At 44.1% G+C, this 23,844-nt stretch overlaps 1 protein-coding gene across 1 annotated transcript in view; it reads right to left on the reverse strand.

Moving 5' to 3' along the window:
- The window catches only part of LOC142567763 (arylsulfatase B-like), a 267,603-nt gene that overhangs the window by 87,774 nt on the left and 155,985 nt on the right, over window positions 1–23,844 (reverse strand). The window contains exon 6 of the mRNA XM_075677931.1: window positions 18,109–18,393. Within this exon, the coding sequence (XP_075534046.1) occupies window positions 18,109–18,393 (285 nt within the window). The remainder of the gene's footprint in view (window positions 1–18,108; window positions 18,394–23,844) is intronic.

The following is a 23,844-nucleotide window of genomic DNA, read 5'->3' on the forward strand; positions in this document are numbered from 1 at the left end:
TAATGCTTCCTGAGAATGTGCGACACGTTAGGAATAGATGCAGAATGTGTTAGGATAAGGTTAGTACGTGAAATTGGCGCCGATCGCTTGTCCGTGCAGATCAGTTCTTTCCGGTCGAGGTAGTTGGCCCTTTTAAGGGCATCGTCAATTATTTGTAAAGGGTATTTTTGTACGGTTAGTGCGTTGCGAAGCTGGTTACAGTTGCGAGTGAATTCACTGTCGTCCGAACAAATTCTTTTGAACCGGATAGCTTGGCTGTAGGGAATGCTCGTTTTGCAATGTTTGACATGGCTGCTTTTGAAATGCAGATATCGCTGTCGGTCAGTGGGCTTTCTGTAATGATTTGTCGTCAAGTTACCATTACTCAGAGATACCGAGACGTCAAGAAAGTTTATGCTGAGTGATGAATAGGAATGGGAAAAGGAAATGGACGGTGCGGCGTTGTTAAAATCAGTAATGAAGGAAAGTAATGCAGCTTCACCATGGTGCCAAATTAAGAAAATATCATCGATGAAGCGTTTGTAATAGAATGGAGTAGCGAGGAAATTCTTTTCTAGCATGCCCATAAAAATGTTAGCATAATTGGGACCTATTTTTGTGCCCATGGAAGTACCACTAGTTTGAACATAATGTTCGCCGTCGAATTCAAAGTTGTTAAGTTCAAGGATTAGTGTTAGAATTATGCCAAGGGTAGAATCGTCAATGGGTTTGTCATCTGCAGAGTCGTTATATGCCCTGAGTACAAATTGAATCCCATCTGTATGGGGAATGTTCGTGTATAGCGACGCCACGTCTAGTGTGACTAGAAGAGCATCGCTAGGAACATGAAAGTCAGCGATATCAGACAGGAAGTGGTTAGTATCTTTGATGTAAGAAGAAAATTTAGGAGGAATTGAACTGATAAAGTTATCTACATAGCGGGACAAATTCTCTGTGACGGTACCTATTCCTGAAACTATTGGTCGCCCTGGGTTGTTTTCCTTATGAATTTTAGGGAGGAGATAAAATCTACCAGCTACGGGGCTTAGGGGGACTAATGACTTAACTACAGATTTTTCAATCTTGTTTTCTTTGACGAGATTGTCTAAAGTTTCCTTTACCGTGGTTTTGAACTGGTCGGTCGGGTCGTAACTAAGGTGCCTGTAGAATGACTGATCATTAAGATGTCTGTGAGCCTCACTTAGGTAACTAGCTTTGTCCATAATGACTACTGCACCACCTTTATCCGCAGGTTTAATGATGATGTCGTCACGGTTAGCCAATGTTTCAATTGCATCCCTTTCTTTAGTGCTAAGGTTATGACGGAATGGTAAACGCGTTTTGTATGCTTCAAGTACATCTCGCTGCACAGCTCTGATGTATAGATCGAGGCATTTATCTCGTTGAGAAGGAGGAGTCCAGTGCTTAGTTGAAAATAAAGATGTCTTGTTAGAGGTGCACCGATCGTGGAAGTACTCGCGTAACCTCATGTTTCTTTCAAAATTGTGCAAATCATTCATTAACTGAAATTCATTGTATCCGCCAGTTGCAGGACAAAAGTTCAAACCCCGTGATAGGACACTATATTCTTCCCTTGATAATGTGCTAGAAGAAATATTCACTATATTTCCCGTTTCTTCGGAGCTCGAATGTGTCGAAGTCATTGCATCTGCAGGGGTGCTCACACTAGTGCAGACCTTGTCGCGTATCAACTTCTTATATTTCTTCTGGGAAAGTTCGCGCGTTTTATCATGCCTGTAATTATCTAGCAATGCCCTCTCTTTGGTAGTGAAGTTACGAGTCACAAAAAGTTGCTTCTCTTTATTTGTTAACTGTTTCGCGGATGACTCATAATGGTTAATAACAATCCGCGTTAGGTCCAGTGAAGCTTGTTTGAGGGTGTTGTCCCACCTCGACAAGTTGCTGTGGGACATTTCAGACGTGGCAGGTTTTAAAATGAGGCGTAAACCTTTAGGCACAGTAGATGCAGCAATGTAAGTTCTTAAAGTGGAAACATGAAGGTTACACTGAATGCCTTTTTGAATTACCTTTCTAATCCTCAAAAAATGCACAGAGGCATTCCCAAAGGGTGTCTTGCCCTGGCAAGATGTTAGTCAATTGGTCCCATTGGCTGGATCAGACCGCGTGCTTCTGAGCCCATACCTTGGCTGAGGCGACGTGGCACAGCTCGTCGGTGAAGTTGCCGATGGGCTGGCTGTTGTCTTGCGAGTCACTTGATTGTCCACAACAACACTACTAGTCGTTCTGTTGTCTGCTGTCGTCTTTGTCGATTTGCTTCTTTTCGTTCGATCTGTAGGTGCGTTTTGTGAAGGTTCACTGTTTTTTGGTGCCTTGATACTTGATGGCTTTTTTGTCGCTGTCTTGCCTCTTGCTGTTTTGCTTGCGGATACCTCGCTTGCCGATGTCTTGCTTTTCATGTCATCGCTTGTATATATCGCTGTATATATATATATATATATATATATATATATATATATATATATATATATATATATATATATTACACATACAATTAAACTAAAGGCAGGGACATTCCATCTTTCATTTTGAATTGACTTGTACAGCGCAAAAATACAACACAGACCACAGAGAAGCCCGCATGTTAACAGGTTTGATACACACAATATATCAACAGATTTGATACTTCATTGGAATGCATCATGTAACCGCACAAAAACAAGGGACAAAGAAGGAACACACAGGACACTTTGTCCCTTGTTTTTGTGCGGTTACATAATGCATTCCAATAACGACCACCAACTAGCCCACTTATCCCTGTTAAATTTGATACTTCAGGCGTGCTATTTTACGCAAGAGGGAAGGGAAAGGGGAGAACACCAGAAAAAAGAGTGGAGTGGAAAAGAAAGGAATTGTGCCAAAAAGCATGAGAAATATCGTGCAGCCAGGATCGCCAGCAGGACATCTAAAAAGCACTCTGATAAAATTACATACAGGGAAACCTTACGTATTGTTTGTTTCAATCAACTCAGATCACATGCAGCCATTACTGCAATCAAGTTGTTTCCTTATGTCATGAGGGAATGATGTGGGCCCCAAAAACTGTTTAGAGCTGAAGGATTATGTTCCATGCTAGCCTCATTACCTGCTTTTTATCATATTGTTATCAGCTGCTTATGTTAGGGACAAAAAGTAAGAGTACGAGCTTTTTCCTGATTCGCCATTCCACACAACATGTTTTTGTGACTATATGTACATGCAGATGATCCATAGATGAAAAATATTCAGTACAGTAGAATCTCATTACAAGATACACTTGGTTGTAAGAGACATATGAAAATGGTTTGGTTGGTTTTCCGATGTTTGCCACGTTAACAACACTGTACACAAGAGACACCTTTGTTACTAACGACTTTTTAAGTATTCACTACTTCGAAGGGACACAACCCACACACATTCACTTCATGCACCTTGTGTGCTCCGAAGGGCGTAAAGATCACGCAATCCTCACACAAGTCAATTGCGCATGTCTCTTTAGCATGAACTAGAAAAGGAGGGCAACGAGGACAGTGCAGGGCAGAAAGTGTCGACAGTTGAAGCTGACGAGCGTCTAAGAGCTCCTCAAAGGCACTGCGAGCAACAAGGCTTGCAAAGTGAAGTGTTTAACTTCCAGAAGTTAGGAAGGAAGCTAACACAATCTATAGTCACTAAAAAGCTGTGAATGTCTTCTTTAAAGGGCCCCTAAACCACCGAGGTTGAAATATAGTTGCGGTGTTGCAGTTGTACATGTTAAGGCAACGAACATGTAGCCACGAGAATTTTTCGAAACGGTGCAGTAATAGTGGAGCTACGTGTTTGATTATCGAAAAGTAGTCCCTGCTCATTTTACTCTTTCATCTGATACACGCCATCTGGACAGTATCGTCTTTTCCTCGCCTAGTAGACCTCCAAATGTTACGGGACAGGCCATCACCAACGAGCTCTGTTGCTGCCGCGCAGGCCCGTCGTCCTGCGAGGGGTGGCGCTAATGACCTCGCCAATACAATGGAACTGTATGGTGACTCTAGTTGAAGAGCCTCATAGGGAGACCCTTCTGTTGGCGTTTCTGTTCTTTGCCCCCATTGGCTGCCCACAATGGCATCGCGAGCAACGCGACGAGGAAGAAGGAGTGTGTATTTGCTTGCAGGCCTTGCCGGCAGTCGTACACTTTCGTTCGACCAATCGACAGCACCGGAAACTGGTGACATCATCAGAGACAGCCTGGTGATGTCAGGACAAACTGGGGGTGCAGGATAGGTCCAGAGAGGCGCACGGGGTCGTTTTCTTCATATTGTGGTGCTCCCACAATGCTACGCACTGTGGCGTTTGGCATCGTCAGTTGTGACGGCATTCTGATTTTGATGCGCGTGTTTACTTGAAATGTTCAAAAAATGTCGAGAAGTGGTTTAGGGGCCCTTTAAGCCACCCTGAGCAATTATTCCTTCTGATATATCTAAACATACTTTAGTGATGATGCATAATAAAGTGATCTAGTCTGGCTCCTCAGTGTTTTAAAATTTTTGGTTTCGAGAGACATGTTTCCCGTGCCTCTTGAGTATCTCTTCTAATGAGGCTTAACTGTAATGTACACACACAATTGTGTAACTCCTCCTGCAAGTATTATTTATTAAGCCTGGTCACTGATGTGCAAAGCTTGTGGTTAAGTTTTGATGTCCGTACTTTTTAGAGCTATGTTTATTAATTCAGGCTGTTCTTATTGGTTCTTCGATGCAGGAGACAATGCCTACGAAATTATTGGCCCTGATGACGAGAGCCCTCAAGGGGCAAACATCTCTGTTGCAGAAGTGAGCCCGATACCACCTGAAGTTACCATTACAGGTGGCATGGCAGCAATAGATACAGAGACGGCCATGTCTACTGCAGCTGCAACAGTGTACGAGGCGAGCAGCAGTGTGTCAGCATCAGCAGCAGTGTCAGAAGGAACCGCACCAGGCCTGGTAGAGCAACATGTGTGCTATCACTGTGACTTTTTTTTGTAGTGCATACAACTCATTTGCTCAACATACAAAAGCTTTTCACCACGACTGTGAGCCAGTGTTCTTGTGCAGCAAGTGCAAGACTAAGTTAAATGTTATAACACAGTACAAGCATCACTTTAAGATATGAAAACATATTACAGTTGTTGCCTCCCCAGCCAGCCCACATAGCGACAACAATGTGGAACACATGGTGGGACACACCTCTTCTCCATTAGAAGATAGTAGAGACTCTCAGTGTTGTTAGATTAACTGGTCTTTGTAGGCAACTAAAAGGACAACAGAGGTATCATAAGCTTGTTGTTTATGTTGTTGTTGAAGAGGTAAAAAAGAAGTTTGATGCAGCTGAAGTGCCAACTGATATTGAGCAAATCAAAAACAACCACCTGAGAAAGCAACACTATCGAAATTTGGGTATCTATGTGCTGCCAACTCTGGTAAGGATGGCATAGGACAGAAGTGTGATGAAAATCACACAGGCACTGCTATTCCATCACTGGTCACAGTGAGCAGTGACTTGTAGGGCAAGAGAGTCAACTGAAACGGAACATTATTGCATAGTGTCATGCTCCCATGTGACCACTTTCCATGTTATTTTGCATGATACAGCTCAACCTCCAGAAACGAGACTGCAACTTGTCTGTAAAAAGCTTTCACAAAAAATTATTCATAACACTATTAACACAGCAGTATCTTCTTTTTTTGTGGGTTCGAGGTTCCCGGGTGTCCATTAATGCAAAAATAGCGGAAAAAAAGAACATGTGTCGTACTTACACCTTTTTAACACGTACTAGGGGGACAGAACTTTTCTAGTCATGCATCTTCATCATACTATCAAGTTTTTAAATGCCTTTTATAATTATTATTACCAGTTATATCTGAGTGCATTGTATGTATTTAGCAGGTGTAAAATCAGGTCAGTTGGATCAGATGCCTTATCTACAAGAGAGCCCTATATTCAAGAAATTTGAATTAAAATAGGTACATTAGAGAGGCAGTCTTTCAGCACTTTATTGCGTGTGGTTTAAGCATTGCTCAATACTTTTGTGGATGGCAGTTTCAACCGGCACAGCACTGCGCTTTGTCACGGTCACGTGTCTTCAAAGCGGTGTTTACCATTTGTGTTGATCTCTTTGTGTATTCATAGAGCAAGTTCTTAATTTATTTTTTCCGCATTCTTATGCTTGCACTAAGCTTGTATAAGGCAGTTACAAAATGGGCGTCACTATAACGAACTGTTCTGTTGAGCTTACACTTGCAAATAATAGTGTTCAGATGGCCGCACTTCTATGTAGGTGCACCGATAGCTTTGTGTATGTTCTCATGTTTGTATAAAGCTTATATAAGCTATTACAAAATGTATGTCACTAAGCATTGTGATATTCTTTAAAGAACTGTTTGGTTGGTTTTACACTTTTGCATTAGTATTGAGGCGGTGGTATTTCCATGTAGGCCCACTGCTAGCTTTCTGTGTGCTCACGTGTTTGTATTAGGCTTTTGCAAGGGAGTTACAGCATGTACGTCACTAAGCGCTGTGATATTTGTTGAAGAATTGCTGTGATGGTTTTACACATGTGAATAATAGTGGTCAGGACACAGTACTTGCGATGTATAGTTGAATTTATACAGCGCCAAGACATGGGCTGTATACGTACCAAAAGAAATGTATGGCATTGTTGTGATTATTACTGTTTGAATTTTATTAAACTCTAACAACATTTTTTCTTGTATCTATTGAGGTATGGCAATTTGTCATGCAACCAAACTGAGGACCTGAACTTGTGCATACAAATAAACAGCTAATTTAAGAGTATACTGCTCATATTCTGCGAAACCAGTTTAATCTTGTACTACAATGCTGGAAAAATGACAGAGCTAACAGGGATGTACAGAAAGAGTTTGCACTGGCTGAAGGACTGCCCCACACTGGAGTTGGTAATGTTGCGTTTATTGGAGTAGAACAGTAAGTGCACTTCTATTAAAAATGTGACAGTCAATGCAGCAACATAAGGCAGACGAGCAGATGTGGCACATTTTTTTCAGGGCCCTCCATGCCTACTACTGCATTTCTAGTCTTCCTGTGCTCTTCGTATAAGCCCCTGTACAGCCAAGGTTTTTACTCCATGACAGTTCTACTGGGTTCGTAGCAATATTGAAGAAAAAAATGCAATGGTCTTCAAGAACTTTCGAGGCCCCGACACAGTAACTTCAAGGACCTCGTGCGATTTTTTTAGTCGTTTGGACAGGCAATAACTTGTTCAACAACATCGTTAACTTTAATGCAAACAAAAGAATACAAAACAAATCGCATTTCACTGATTTCAAACATTTGAAAGACTGCTAATTTGCCTTTCACCGCCCATCACTAAACGCACGCAAGGAAGCATTTCAAGAAAGCGCTCAAAGTTTTTCTGCAATAGCACAATTAACTACTTGGACCTGCAACATTTGCAGTTTTTGAATACTGTTTGGTTTGACAGTGTATGTGATATCATCTGTAGCCTCAGCTTTTCACCACCAAATAAGCAATAGTCATTTGTAATTTCCTTTTATTGTGTCTGTAGCTCTCAATTTACTCATCACGGCTTTTCTTTGAATGCCTCAACTGTTGAGCTTCCTGATTCTGCTCCTCCAAGTACATTTGTCGCCGGTTCCATGTGCCTAAAACTGGTATCTGCAGCTCCTTTGTAATTCCAACTTTAAGAATGTCGCTTTCCTTCTATTACCTCCTCAGGCAATTCTCTGTGACATGCGAAGAGTGTCACAGAAGGGAAAAAAAACGCTTGGCAATGTCTGCTAAGTCTAGCCAAGTGTACAAATTTAAGGACTTTCCAGTACTTCTAAAAATTCCACGGTTTTCAATCCCTTGAAAATGGCATTTTAGAAATAAAGGGTTTTCAAGGATCGCTACAAACCCTGGATTCTAGCACCTAAATAATTTTACAAGCTTATTTTGGCATGTAGTTCGGAAGTTCATGCTTTTTAGCTAACGCTGCACTATCTCTGTACATTGAAGCCACGAGAGCGCAACCATTTTGGAGTAAAGAAAAATACTGAAAGCTTTTAATACAACTCTTTTTCTATGGAGCTTCGTATTGCCTAGTTAAGTTTACGAATGTGCCTGGTTTTGGTGGGCGTTTCTTCGACATTTTCTGTGTGAAGTAGATGACTAACGCCCGTATTCAGAAATGTATATTAATACAAAGCTCATGCTTGACTTTATATAAACGACGCCTGGTGCGAACGTCTCCCAGACGCTCACTGCCTTTCTTTTGGTGCGTTCACGACTTGCGTCATTTAGATCAAGCCAAGCATGGGCTTCAAGTTATGATGCATTTCTGAATATGGGGGTAAGCGTGCGCAATTCTGGGCGACGCATTGTGCCATTGACACTGAGAGGAAACGGTGAAAACAAAGTTAACGCCCTATGCTCCTAAACTTTCGCGTACCTGTGGTGTGCGTGTATCGTGGAAGAAGAAACAGCGCAAACACCAGGACGAAAAAAAGCATCAACCACACCAGCGCTTCGTCGTGTGGTCCATGTTTTTGCGTCGTCCTTGTGTTGCGCTGTTTCATCTAAAATACTCAACCAACTAGCCGGCAAGTCCATCCTGTGCATATATATTGAACACACGTATGAATGTAGATGGTCTTCGAAGCTTTTAGAACGAGCACTGCCACAGGATACGAGCAGTGCACGCGTAACAAGTGGACGCATTAGTCATTTAAACATGCGTGCCAATGCATGTGACGCGGCTATCGGCATAAGCAGTCTCCAAATGCTGGAATGCATGCTCTTCAAAACGCTAACGATCCGCTGCTAATGCAGGACAACAGCTCACAGCGGACTGAACCAAACTCTGAACTAATGCACTTGAAAAGAACGCCTACACGGCAGCGTGAGGCACTTCGAAATGCCTGGTACTGGCGTCGCAGTTGACCACATACGAATGGAACTGGCGGAAAAAACAGAAATGCTCACCAGTATACGCGCAACTTAAATTCACATACGTGGATGGTTGGCACGATACTTTGTATCCGCGTATTTTCGGAGAACATATAATGCATGGACTGGAAAAGCACTCGATCGTGAGCTGAACGGCACATTTGTTATTTTCCTGGGGTGACGACAAGCCGTGAATAGTTCTCACGTCGTCGTCTACGTTGTATTCCTTCGTTAGTCGTAGCAAGGAATGGAAATGATGCAAACGCAAACGTATTCCAGTGCACAACAGCACAGCACACTGCAGAGAAACTCCACCCACCGCAGCCGATTCCTCAAATACATTTGTTATGTATATAACCCCTAAAAGAACACGAGTCAGTGTGGTGGCTCTGTGGTGTAATGGTTCGGATGTCTGCTTTGAATTGTATAGATGCGAGTGTACGCGGGTTCGAATCCACGTGATGTATAGAGCAATGTGATTCTCCATAAGTTCAGGACAACATTCATTTGGGCTAGAGGTGCATACTTTAATTACGAAGGAACAGCGCCAACGAAGACGATCACAAGTGGGGAGAACGACACAGGACAAGCGCCTGTCGCATGGCGCTTGTCCTGTGTCGTTCTCCCCACTTGTGATCGTCTTCGTTGGCGCTGTTCCTTCGTAATTCTCCATAAGTATGTGATTCCCTCGACTATTGTGTTCTAATTAGATTATGTGTCTCCTTATTGTGAAATGTGCGAAGATAATTGCGGATTAAATGTTAATTAGCGTTTTTTTTTCTCCGCAGTGGCGTTTGGGACGCATACGCATAGGCCGATTCCGAGCAGTCATGCCTCATGGTAGGCAGCAAATAGCCAGGAAAAATGACTTTAAAATCCTGCATAACATTGCTCACGCCTATTCTGAAGGCCGCTTGGAATTGGGCCACTGACTCCGAGGAGCCGCCTAGGGAACGGTGTATCAGCGACCCTAATTTGATCTGATTTCCTGCCTGCATGCGTGGCCAGGACTTCGCTAAGAGGGTATTGGGAAGAGTACTAGCACTCTGTTTGGGGGAGTAGAAGTACTCAGTCTGGTGGAGTGCCATTACCCCTGCGGTGAGAGTATTGGCACTCTGCGGAAGAGTACTAGCACTCCCTGTGGGAAGAGTACTATTACTCTGCAGAAGAGTACTAGCAATCCCTTGCGGAGGAGTAACAAAACTCTGTCAACAGGAGTTGACCTACTCTCTCTCAAAGAGGGTCGATCTACTCTCGAAAAGAGAGTGAAATATGGGACAAGCCGCTACTCCCTCAAAGAGAGTGCCCGGCACTCTCTTTGTTTTTAGAGTGTAGTGGTGATGGCGTATGCAACATCACCACTCCCCGGTCTGCAGTGGGCGATTTGAATTGCGCTAATGGTTTGCAGACCCTCCGGGCGCAACTTTACCGTAACCTAAGTCTTTTCTAGGTCAGAAACAAGCGCCGCAATGTTTCTGGAATTGCATTTTAACAGTCCACGTCGACTTAGTATTTTGCTTTGGTGGCCCTTTAAGCTCGTGCCCGGCGCTATACGACGGCTTCGGGGTCGGTCGACTGGCGCCCGGCCAACCGCAGCTTGCGTTGCTGCTCCGTCCTTCTCTTTCGGCGCTCGGCCTCTCGATCGCCAGACGGGCCGGGTACGTCCACAGCGCACACATAGCCCGTAGCAACTGCCGCAGGAGGTGAAACCACAGAACACCTATATAAATTTAGAGAAGGGAAACTGTACCTTGCACAGTGGCGTTGTGAACTAAAGTATGCCATCGAGAGGTGGAGCTAGCAAAATCAAAACTGTTATCATCATTATTACGCAGTGAGCAATATGGCTGCTACGATAGCGGCTGGTGGGGCTCGTCGCGTGGCTGGCTCGCTGGTTTTGTGTGCTTTGATACAAAATTCTGGGTTGTATTCGTGTTTACGGTGCTCTAACATGACTACAGATACCTTTATTATGTCGCCAGGTGACAGAGAGGCCTCAACTGGCAAAAAAAAAAAAACACTTCAAACAAGTAAGCTTATATTGTTTACTGTCATGGTGAATGAAGCAGTACATGGCACAATTTTCGCACAGGTCAGGTGGAGTTAATGCTGTCAATCACTGACTTTACAACATACACAAATACCAATAGCGACCTATTTATGAAAATTGAAAGCTGAAATTCACTTTTCTCATCGTGTTCAGCCAAATCAGGGAGAACGAAGCGTCAAAGAACGATATTCTTGCTGGGCTACCCTCCTACTTGTATTGCGTACAGTGCTGCTTCACGTGTCTCATAGCGTTCAACGATTTCAGCTATAATAAGAAGAGAAATGTGCTCGGCAAAGATGTACTTTCCGCAAGATAAGCTCGAGCTGCAATGTCTCATCGTTTTCAGAACACAATGGCGAGAGGCATCGAAGTGTAGGGGTAAAAAAAAACGTTATGCTAAATTTTACATCACAAATTGTGTGCTCTGCGGCATATTAAGCGTTCAGATGCGGTAGCAAAGGCTTCGCCACAAATAGAGTACTCGTAGGAAAGCGAGTAACCTCGTAGAGACAACAGTGCTTACAAGGCCCTCTTATAATATTGTGTGAATCAACAAGGACACTAAATAAACATATATGTGAGGCCAATTAATGCTCACAGATCCTTGGGAAATGTATTTCAAGGCTTCGTGTTTAAAAAAATAACGCGGTTTCTGTATTCAAACAAGTAAAAAGGACTGCGATGAGATCAACACTCCAATTGAGTAACAGAGGTGAGCAAGCGCGCCTCAGCCTGGAGCCAACGTTTCAGCAAGCATTTTTGTGAGCGCCGTGACGAAGACAAGTTCCCACGCTGAGGCTTCCCTTGCTCGTCCACTCTTGATTGGCTGAATGTTAAGCCGAACTTACTCAGTGTATATTTCAAGAAGTTCTTGGGAAGCCATTGTGCTCAGGTTACTTATCTGCTGTTTGAAGAGAAACAAATATTGTTTTTAGTGATTTCTCACGTTCACAAGTTTGACTGTGTGCATTTACCTTTACTAGCTATCTCCTACGGCGCAGGGCTAGCCTAGCTATTGATTCCATGCAAACTATACATGAGCCTCTTGTAGTTAACAAATGTAAAATAATGCGTGTGTCCAGATCAAATTCTAATCCCTACACTTCCCATCTGAACAACCTTGTCTTAGATTTGATCATGTCATATAAATATCTTGGTGTACACATTACCTACAACTTAAATTAGACCATTACTATAAAATACGTCATTAACAATGCTAATTACATGCTCGGGCGCTTATGCCGCAACTTTTCTAAAGCACCGTCTACTTCAAAAGTACAGCTTTACAAGACTCTAATACGCTCGAAACTTGAATATGAATCTGCAATATGGGATCCTAGTAGCATTAATCTTATTACTTCACTCTACTCGTTTCACTCTTTCTCATTAAAAATGTACCACTATTATCTCAATGAAAACTAACCTAGCACTTAAAGCACTTATTTCCCTGGCTAACAGCCGCAAAGTCGCCAGTCCTCCTCCCCCTTTCCTCTATTTCATAAAAGTTTCCATCACATCACACTTCACGACTTCATACTTCGACCTTAGTAAATTTCAAACCGCGTTGATCATCACAGTAAGGTAGGAATTTATTCATGTTACACGTAGTCTTTCTTTCTGTCGTTCATCCTCCGTGCATCTCAGGAATGGAACCACCTTCCCTCAAGTATGGCAGCCATCGCCCTTAGCAAACCTTTTTTTGTAATACATTAGCTAACGTTGCATACGCAGGAGAATCATTAGGTTACCAGAACTCACGGCAGTTGTATGTGTGTTTGCTTTACTGTAATAATTTGTGACCACTCCCCGTTTTAATGCTATATGGCCCTGAGGGTACTTTAAATAAAAGATAGAATAATTAACTGAAGAGTGACTGCCAGGGTTTTAGTCAACATGAAGTATAATTTGTCCAAAATTACATGGGGCATTTTTCAAGCTTTTAAAGTTATTTCCATTTTCATGCAACAAATTAACGTTGTGAGGGAGCATGTGATACTTGGTGGTAAGGCCCGTCAAGCTGATTTGCAAAGAGCAGATGACAGTTTGTGAATGAGCAAGTACGAGATTGCTTCATTGTTTCTCTTCTGGTTGTCATGGCTATAAAAATTGAAAAGAATTAGGTTGGCGCTCAACATGTGAATTCTCCGGTGGTCATAAAACGCCCTTAAATGCAAGTAAACGTGTATGTAAAATTTTAGCATTGCCGCTTGGTACGATACACAACTGTAGACTACCGCTTTCCTGACGCTGACACACCTCTATTTGGTAAACTTGCAAACATTTCATGGTGAGGCTATGTGCGTCAAGTGGACCTATTCAAGAGGCTGTAGTAGAAAGAAAAAAGAGCCTCAGTTACTATGGCGGAAGTGTGGGTGAGTTTGTGATTTATGTATGATTAAGCGGAGCGAGAAATACGGAGCGGACTAAGCGGAGCGAGAAATACGGTCCACTTACTAGCTGCCTAAGCGGAGCGCCGTCAAGGTAAATATACCTGGTAGCGAAGCTTCCATGGGAGCCCATACGTTGAAAACATGGCGCTTCATCGGCGGTTGATGGGACTTAGCGCCATCTGTATGTGGTGCGAACACTTCCGGTGGAAGAAAAAGAAATGTGACGCCACGTTCGTCAAAAGCAGAAGTGACGTCATTTTGTTTTCGAAGGCGCGAATTTTTTTCGTTGGCCTGCCTTTGAAGCTATATATTCAAATGCCCCGCCATTTAGACTTTATGGGCATTTCGAGCTTTCAGCGTGGAAAGCAATGCAGGAAAAGGCCAGCCGTACGGTTGTCGAAATCGCACAAGTGCACAGAACATATACTTTCTTTGGAGGCCGACGAAGGCTTTAGGTGTAGAGTGCTGATCCGATCGTCGGATGCCAAGCCCGTCGGTCAGCGCAGTCACATGAAAACAACTACACAATTATCTGGCCGTCGTAGCTCACTACTTTTGACTGAACAGATTAAGAAACGATGAAGCTACCCGCGTCACCAAATTCAGACAAACTTCGGCAAGCAAGAGAGCACAACGTGTGAGGGGGGCGTATTTCAACGGGTGAACTTTACGAGCGCGCCTTTCTGCCAATTTCAAGACGTGCATTGCATCGCGAGTGATAGTGGCGTCAATGCCCCCTATTGGCGGCGAGGAGTTACGGAGTCGCCATCTATGGGAAGCGGCTCGCTGGCATAGTATGAGGGATCACGTGGCGCGCTCCTCATAGGTTTTGCTGTCAGCGCTCACTGAAAACACCACGCGCGAGCTCTTCCGGACATTTCTTAAGTACTTTCGAAACGAGAGAAGCTTTTTACTGTCTAAACAATAATCTTGGGCAAACTGAAAGAGCACAATCGTTTACAGACGCTATCTCTTTACCGAATACGTACAGTGAACGCGCGGTCGCCGCTATGGAGTCTCCTGAACCGGCTTCTTGCGTGAAAGGTCGGTAAACGCTGAGAGCAAACTACGTGAAATATGTTTTTATAGTGTTTCTATAACTAAATGGAGCGTAATAGAATGAAGCCTCAATGCAGCGATCGCACAGATTCGCAGCGACCGACTGCGCGTCTGCATGCTTGTCCGCGCACTGTTTCGCTTTCGCCGCGTGCCTGTTTTCGCACTGTGCCATGAGCTTTAGGCCGCAGAATATGAGCGTTTGACAGTATACAAGCAACCATTGTTGCGTGGGCGCTATCAGAGCTGTTCAAAAAATAATTTCACTGTAGAGACTTCGACGCCTACGGGGACCGTGATGTGCCGTCGCGACGATTCAATCTTTTTTTTCTTGTAAATTCTTTTACCTTTCAATATTATTTCTAGAGCTGCGTCACACTGTATGCTTATCGGTGTTCTCAGCGTGCGATTTCCCGCTGCTCCTTTTTTGTAATCCAGTGCACTAATTCATAACACAAACATGACCATATGCCATGCTTTCTTTTTAATGTGCTTCTTACCGCTCCCTTTCCACTCCACTGAACTTGCCAGTATCTATAGCATCGACAAGTTCATAGACCAAACCGTCGTGACATTACTCGGGCAACGGACTCGGGCGAGCGTCTCAGTGCGCGTTTTCCGAACATCACAGACACGGCGCCGTAGCAGAAATCTTCGCGTCTGTGCTTGCTGGATACTCAAGGTGTAGCCGATGACTGTTTGCCGGTTTTATGGTTCGCGAGCCAAGCTTCACGCGGCTTCTTGTCCTGCGTCTACGTGTGAAGAAGGCTGACATCGGCCTCCGTTACGTACGTCCGGCACTGCGGCACCGAGCAGTAGCCTAAAATGTTGCGCGCCTTCAAAGGCAGCCACTACCTAGTGTAGTGCTTTCAAGCGTTGTAAAGGAGACACTCGAAGCGGGGAAATCTCGCCACTAAATGAAGACCGCAGCGTACGAGGGAATTTAAACTCTCATTTTCAGCTCGCTTCGGCGCTCTCGAAGCAGCCGACGCGGCCACTATGTCCACGTGATCCCTCCTAGCACGTCACGCCGACGGTGGCGCCAGATTTTCCAATGGTGGAGCTCGAAGCCAATAGCGATGGGCGCTGAAAACAAATGCATTTGTTATTAATAATAAAAAGCATAAAAGTGTATTTTCTTAACTCATCACGAATATCTAAAATTGACCAGGAATTTTGTTTTCGTTCAATGAATCCAACTGCGTCTCGCTTGAATTAAAAAGCGCTTTTTTGTTTCCAAACGTTTGTTCCCTCCAAACATAGTCGAGCTTCCATCGCTGCTCCCATAACCCCCATAACCCCCCTTACTGATGTCGGTGACAATTTTTACTGAACCGCTTTTCGCCCGAAGCTTCGCGACCTATTTATTTGGATCGGCCTTGGTGCCGACGCGCGCGCCCTTTCACGATCGCGCATCTGGGCACCTCGCTCGCGCATCGAGGCACCTCGCTTGCTTCGCTCTTTCCAAGATGGCCGCCTCCAGTGACGTGTTCTCTACCATCGAGGACGGAAGAAGTTAGGAGAGCATTACGTTCCGCAGTCAGCCTTGGCAAGCGAACGCTCGTTCAAGCCAGACTGGGCCATCACTGAGCTCAGTGATGGCCCAGCACGTGACCTCTTGAATCGATATCACGGAGCAATCATTGAGACTTGCTGAGGCTTGATTCCCAGTAGCTATGCCGTAGTTTCATTCGGTGGGCGGTTGTTCGGCAGCACTGCCATGGCTCTGCCTGCATAGCGAGAACACTAAAACCAAAGATATACTCTTACGTGCGATCACGTGTTGGGCTGACAGGTTTGCCCTCAATCGCGTTGCGCGATCGTCCCTCCTTTTTCCTTCCTCCGTGTTCTCTACTATGCCGTGCACTTCAACCAGGGAAATGTGCATTGATTGCATTCACACGTAAATCTATCGCACCATACCCAGTCTCTATTAACGGACACAATATCACCTATGGAAAGAACCATGGATTCTTGGGTGTAATAACCAACCAAAATCTTTCCTAGAGCCCTCATTACACGTACCTGAAGAAAAAACTGTTGTCTATTGCTCAGGTACTGCGATTCATGTGCGGGAAAAGATGGGGCACATCTGTACGCTCCATGCTTCAGTTGTACAGAGCTCTATTCCTACGCTATTTATACTACAGCCTTTTTCCAGTACGTGCAAGTCAAATATTCGCTCATTAGAGAGCTTACAGCGCCAAGCATTGCGCACGTGCTTAGGACTTCCTCGCTGTACATCAACAGCTGCAACAATCGTTTTCGTCAAAGGTCGTTCCATCCAAACATACGTTGCTGTGGATTGTCCCAGGACGCATACCCGTCATCTTTCCCGCGTCCCTGGTCATCACTTGGCGTTCTTGCCATCGCAGAGACCTCGAGCGATGTTTTCTGAAGTTAAAATCACCCATACAGATTGTCTTCCATTAGGATACATACCAGCAGCAGAGCCTGTATTACCCTTGTGGTGTCTCCAACAGCCTCAAGTGCACCTAAGTGTTCCGGTCGTAAAGAAGGCCAATCAGCCAATAATAGCTCTGAAACAGAGGACGCTGCTATTAATCAATGAGACACACGGGGCCAGAATACACATTTGTACTGATGGATGGGCTTCACCTACCAGTTGCTCAGGTGACATCGTCATTCCGGCTACGAAGACCGCAGTCAAATTCAAACTGTCCCCCATGGCAACATCAACGGCGGCGGAGCTTGCTGCCCTGCGTGCTGCCGTCAAATATCTCCTCCAAGGACACCTCAGAAAGCGCTCCTTTTTTGCGACTCTAAGGCAGCACTTGAGAGTCTGCATTTGGCCCTCTATCATAGCACACATGAGTAGCTGACACATGAAATAAGAGAAGATCACCATCAAGCTTTCGCTAAAGGGCATGAAATTATATCCCAGTGGCTACCTGGACATACCGGCATTGCTGGTAATGACCTCGCCGACGAAGCCGCCCGGTCTGCTCATCGGGAAGCCTTACCAGTTCCGATCCCCTTATCCAGAACCAACGCTGCGTGAAAGCTTCACATTGTGGCTAAAGCTACGACACACAAATACTGGTCTTCTCCCAAACTCCCGAAGTGCAATTTTCATAGCCCGGACCCATCCTTAAGGCTACAAGTGCCTTTAAAACTTTCGCGCTCTGAGGCGACAGTATTCTGCGACCTCTGACTCGGGATGACATTTACTAAGGCCTACTCGTTCCACATTGGAATGGCAGATACGCCCATGTACGACTCTTCTGGAACCACAGAAACGATTGAACACATCGTATGTATATGCCCTCAATACGACGCCGAGCATGAAGCTCTCCAGACAGCACTGAACCAGCCGGACTCTAGACCATTTTCGGTAATGAAGATGCTTTGACCATGGCCGTACGCGTCGATGACACAGAAAGCCACGGAGGCGCGGTTGAAATACCTTAAGTCGACAGGTCTTGGCAACCGTGTGTAGACTCGTTGCGAGCCTTCAACTGTGCGCTTGCACGTCAGAAAAGAAAAAAAAAGAAACAACCGAAGATTGTCTATGGCAGGTGCATACCACGCGAAACGGTAGCCAGAGGTTTGCTTCAAAATGCGGTGTTCAGACCTGGAGGCAAGAACTACAGAGAGTTGAGCTTCTAACAGGCAAGATTAATAAGCAGTGACAGAGCTGGATGCGCTTACCCGCGGCCGAGTAGAGGGTGGGCAACCAGTCGGTGACGTGCGCGAGCTGCGTGGCTACGCGTGGCCGGGTCACCTTGGTGCTCCACAGCAGTGCTGCGGTGCGCGTTCCGCCTTCCCACAGCGAGCCCTTGGACCCACGCAGGGGCCAGTTGGAGCCCGCCGCCGGCTCGAACGCGTCGCCACCGCCGGACGAGAGGAACGCCACCACGGTGTCCTCGAGCACCCGCCGCTTGCGGAGGGCCTCGAACACTCGGCCCACGGACTCGTCCAGCGCCGACACCATGGCTGCGCGCCCGCTGGCAATTTCAGATGCGATAGGCACGTGCATGCGTCTGCCTGTCGCCAATGCTACGACCACTATCGCTGTTCATTCCACATGCGCGAAAAGGAATACTAGATTCAGCGCAAGCTCTTGCGGCAGTTGGTGCATGATGAACTTGAAAAAGGGGGCACCAGTGAAACGCAAAGGACGCGCACACAAGGAAAAGGCCGTCATTTTCCTTCTGAGCGCGTCCTTTTCGTTTCGCTGGTGCTCCCTTTTTCAAATATACCAGCTCACGGATACGTCGACGCAGTTCATCAATCTGATGGCTTTGTGGATTGATATGTAAACCTAGCTAAACCTTATGACGTTAGACCTAATTCGTATACAAATAATTATATTAGTTTATCATTACCATTTGATTGTTATCTGCACAGTACCAATAAAAGCAATTATTGAGGTTCTAATGTAATTACGTATGGTCAATCACGAACGTCATTCTATATTCATGTGCACTGCAGAACGAAGACCTCTACTAGCGGTATTTATTTACCTATGTCTTGCGCTGACTGATTCCAAGTTGCATTTCCTATTGAGCTCTAATAAAGACGAGGACAGCAGAAAAGGACACAAAACGACACCTGTCCTCGTCTTGTTCGCGTGTCCTCGTCTTTATTAGCAGTCAATATGACATGCAGTAAATACCACCTAGGCCAAACTCAAGTTCTAATTCCAAGTTATACCTGCAAATTTCCTAATTTCATCACACACTCAATTCTCCGCCATCTTCGACGGCGCTTACCTTCCCTTGGCAGCCGTTCCGTAACTCTTACAGACTACCGATAATCAGCCTTACGCATTACATAGCGCTCCTAGCTCAATTCTTTCCTCTTAATATGAACTAGAAAATTCGTTACCCCCGTTTGCTTTCTAATATATTTTATTTATTATTATTTATTTATTACATACTGCAGACCCTTGGGTCCAAGCAGGTGGGTAGTTTAAAAAAAACAGTCATAGTACAAAAAACAATAGAAACTGTTTGAAGAAATAACATAGATAATATAACACAAAATATCAACAAAGGAATCTGTTTCAAGATTAGTGTAATAAGATATATTACAACTGAGTACCAAACAACAACAGAATCTGTTTCTAGATTAGTGCAATAATAGTGCTACAATAACAGATGTGAAATGGTGCAACAGTGATACTTCGGTGCGGTAGGAGAGACTAAGAAGATGTCTGGTTTAATTCGTTCCAATCTAAGACCGTGCGTGGAAAATAGGAATACTTATATGTGTCAGTTCTAGCAAAATAAGGTGTTAAAGAGTTAGGCTGATGGTGCCTTGTGAATCTGGCTAGTAAAGGCGATAGATACGGTAATGAATCTATCGCAATTTTGTGGTTGGGCAATGAAAGGGAGTCGATTCGCAACTGTTTTCGACACGTTTTAGAAGGGGAATGCCATTGGCTATCATTAATTCGGATGGAGAGTCAGTTCGTGAGAGTTTGTTATAAATAAACCGGACTGCTTTCCTCTGTATTCTTTCAAGACACTTAATGTTTATTTGAGTATACGGGTCCCATACTGCACTGGCATATTCTAATTTGGGTCTGATAAAGAATAGTAGTTAACACTGCTTGATTATAGTTTGAACTTCATGTTTCAGGAAGCAGAGCTTCCGAAAGGCAGATGAACAAATATTGCTGACATGTATATTACAGGATAAATTAGTTGTTAATGTAACACTTAAGTATTTGTAACTGTCGACGTTTTCCAATGACGATGGGCCAAGTCTGTAAGTAAAAGACAGAGGTGTTTTTTTACGTGTTATAGAAAGGTAAACAGGTTTGTCGTTGCTAACAACCATCCGCCAATGTTTGAACCACTTCAACATGTTATTCAGGTTGTTATTTAGCTGAATTTCATTATCCGAACAAAACATTTGAACAAAACGCAGTCCTCTGCAAACAGCCGGATTTGCGCACCAGGTGTTATTACATTTACAATATCGTTATAAACCAAAAGAGCCGGGGGCCCAGTACACTACCTTGTGGTACTCCTGACGTGACTGGGAGACTACCAGAAAGCTGTCCTCCAATTTCAGTGTGTTGCTTCCTGTTAGTCGGGTATGCGAAAATCTAGTTGACAAAGATTTCAGGGATGACAAGGATTCTAAGCTTTAAAATTAGTTTATGATGAGGGACCTTATAAAAAGCTTTACTAAAGTCAAGAAATATTACGTCTATTTGGCCGTTACGATCAAGAGATAAAGCGAACGAGTGAACTACCGTTATTAGTTGGGTTACCGTAGAATACCCTTTTCGAAAGCTGTGTTGGTACTCGGTTAATGTAGCATTATTTGCGAAAAATTTGTGCATACAATTTGCAAGTATATGTTATAGAAGTTTGAAGCATTGTGATATCGGTCGATAATTCTGCATAAGTAACCAGTCGCCTTTCTTAAATACAGGGCAACCCGGGCAGTCTTCCAGTCATTTGGCAATTGCGCTGTCATGAGTGAGACACGGAATAAACTCACAAGAAATTTGGCAAGACTTTCAGTATATCACTTGAGAAATACGTTAGGAATTTCGTCCAGACCACATAAGCTTTTCGTATTCAATTTAAGCAGCATATTAAATACGCCAGCATAAGATACAAAATTTACATTTGTTAAATGAGGCAGTGTGACATCGCGTGCGCACACCGTAGAACCAAGAAACACACTTTGAAAGTAGTTGTTGAAATGCTGAGAAATGGCACTCCGATCTGTCACTGCCTTGCCGTCAACTAATATTTGCGAAACTGGTTTCTTCTTTTATTTTGTGTGCTGCCAGAACTTAGCAGGATCATTTTTTATGAAGTTAGGAAGAGATAACTTGAAATAATAATCTTTCGCAGTGTCAACTGCGCGTGCAAGATTGTCGTGCATCTCTCCTAATTTGTTGTACTGCCCCTCATGCTTCTTTTTAAATCTTTTTATTCTGCGTTTCAAGTGAATGATATTCCGATTCATCCAAGGCGGTTTTTTGTTAACTTTCTTCAGTTTGCTTGGGACGAAGTTAACCAGACAATAATGACACATTTCCTTGAACTTGTTCCAAAGTAACCGAATATTGCTGCTATCGAAATCAACCAAACAGGTTTGCATGTATTCGACAACGCTTGCGTCATTGGCATTAGAAAAAACTTTAAAGTAGAGTGCAGAGGGGTGTTTATACCTTTCGATATAGCACTATCTCCGTGTCTCATAACCGTTACGTAGAAGTTTTTGTTGCCTAGCTCATTGCACTGTCCTATCTTCATCTCAGGCCTTTGTTAACCTCCTAGTTTATTTTATGTGTTAGTACGGTAGAATTCACTAATCATACACTTTTCAAGAATAGCGGTAATCTGCCGGTCATAATTTGGTACTGCCTGTCGCGTGCACTGCGATTCATTGTTATCCTCCTGTAATTTCTTTCCCCATGATCACGGTCCCCTGTGATCATGGAGTCCTTTTTTCAGCGCAAAGTACTGAAGCGCGCAAAGAAAAGGAAAAAAAAAAGAACGATGGATTAGCGAATAAAGGATAAACACGAGCGCTCAATACCAGCTGGATTTATTATTCAAGAAACACAAAAACTACAGGTTGTCCCAACTATCGTGTATCGCGTTTTTAATAGAGGCGGGCCATTCTACCCGAAGATTTTGCCGGCTAATAATGAGAGCCCGCGGAAAAGTGAGGGTTATCATGTGACTAGCCAGCCACCCACATTAGATCCAGGAGCTCCTGTGACCGCACCAAAAAGGCAGCGCCCTCGGAGAAGCTCTCGAGAGGTGCCGGCGCTCGTGCCGTGTCAGCAGGGCGTCGTGGCGGCGCAATAGATCGCTCGCTGGCTGCGGCGGAGCTTGTTTAAAGGCACTGCTTGTCGATGCGGGCGCATAGTTAGTCCCGTTATATTTCTCACTTCTCGCGGGCTTGTTTTATCAGCATAAATAAAAAATGAACAGCCAAGAATTACCTGGCTGCAAACATGCCACTTCGAAGTTTCTTTCAGCTTTTCCAATTTATTCACATAGAGCACACTATCCAGAACAATAATAAAAACATATCGAACTGCAAATAAATAATTGCTAGAAAAGCATCATTAAAAAACTGACAGTCATCTAAGCACCCTTACATGATTTGTACGTCACAGCATTATGACTTATCGAATTGGGTTCGTCCATGATGCGTGACCTCATACATTGCCACGTGTCCTTCATGAGTCTTCTGTAATTTACCTTGCTCTTATTTCCACTAACATTGACCCACCTTTTTGCACTTGAAAAGCTTACGACTTACTTACGGTGCACTATGTTTTACGAAAAAATGCACCAGAAAGTTCGAAGGATGTCAACATTATACTAAAGTATCAGGAGGAAAATATTAATGAATTTAGTAATTATAGGCCCATGAGCATTGCATTCAGTATTTGATAAAATATTCACCAAGTTAATGTACAATGGAATCAGCGGAACAGTTCACTTCACACTTCATTGCTGTAAGCGCCAACGCAACCGTACACCGGAATCGACGGCGACTGGGACCGACCACCAGCTCAGGGAAATCTTCAGAGGCCGCCAGTGAGATCCGAAGAAGCTACTCGAAAGTAAATTGCACACGTGTTATTAACTGCAGCGAGAGAAGTGCACTTGTAACGTGCCAACCCTTATGAAAATGAACCATGAGTTTCTGTAGAGAACGTTGTGTGTTCCTAATGTTACATCTGACATTCCTAAGAAATGCACCGTCTAATGTTTTTTGGCATCACAAGAACATCAGACTTAAATGACAATGCACCTTATGATTTCTGATGAGAAGAGTATACAGCTTTTTCGTTTGACGTAGTAGTTCTGCGGAAACCCGGTGTTATTTGTAATGTCAAAGTACATCATATATGAATGTGTACAATGCCAAGTCGTGGAAAATTCTTTGTAATGCCATAGCATTAAATGGCTCATGTGGCGGAAAATCCGGCATTGTCGCTTTGAGCACACGATCTACAAAGAGGTTACAAACTCTCAACTTTTCGTGGGGGTCGAACCCACTACCTATGGTGGTAATTAAGGCTACGAACACACGACCTTTGGTGTTGGTTAAGGCACAGTTAATTAAGACAGGTATTTAAGATATAGCTAATCAATGCACTCGAACCCACGACCCTTCATGGAAGTCGAACCCTTGACCTTTGGTGTTTCACCTTTGGCAGCAGCAGGGGCAGCAGCTTGATCGACCGCCTCTGAACAATATTTCTACTGTAATTTTGCAGGGCCAACAGAAGTGTGCGTCGATGCGCCAATGATCAACTTCTGAACTGCTGACAAGACGGAATTTAACTTCGCCGATACTGTCCGAACAGCTGCTTGCATCTGCGCAGCATCCTTCAAGGCATCGTGACGTCAATGTGACGAAGCATGTCGCCGCGAAGGGCATTAGAAGACG

The sequence above is a fragment of the Dermacentor variabilis genome, unplaced genomic scaffold (genome assembly GCF_050947875.1).
Source record: "Dermacentor variabilis isolate Ectoservices unplaced genomic scaffold, ASM5094787v1 scaffold_14, whole genome shotgun sequence".
NCBI lineage: Eukaryota > Metazoa > Arthropoda > Arachnida > Ixodida > Ixodidae > Dermacentor > Dermacentor variabilis.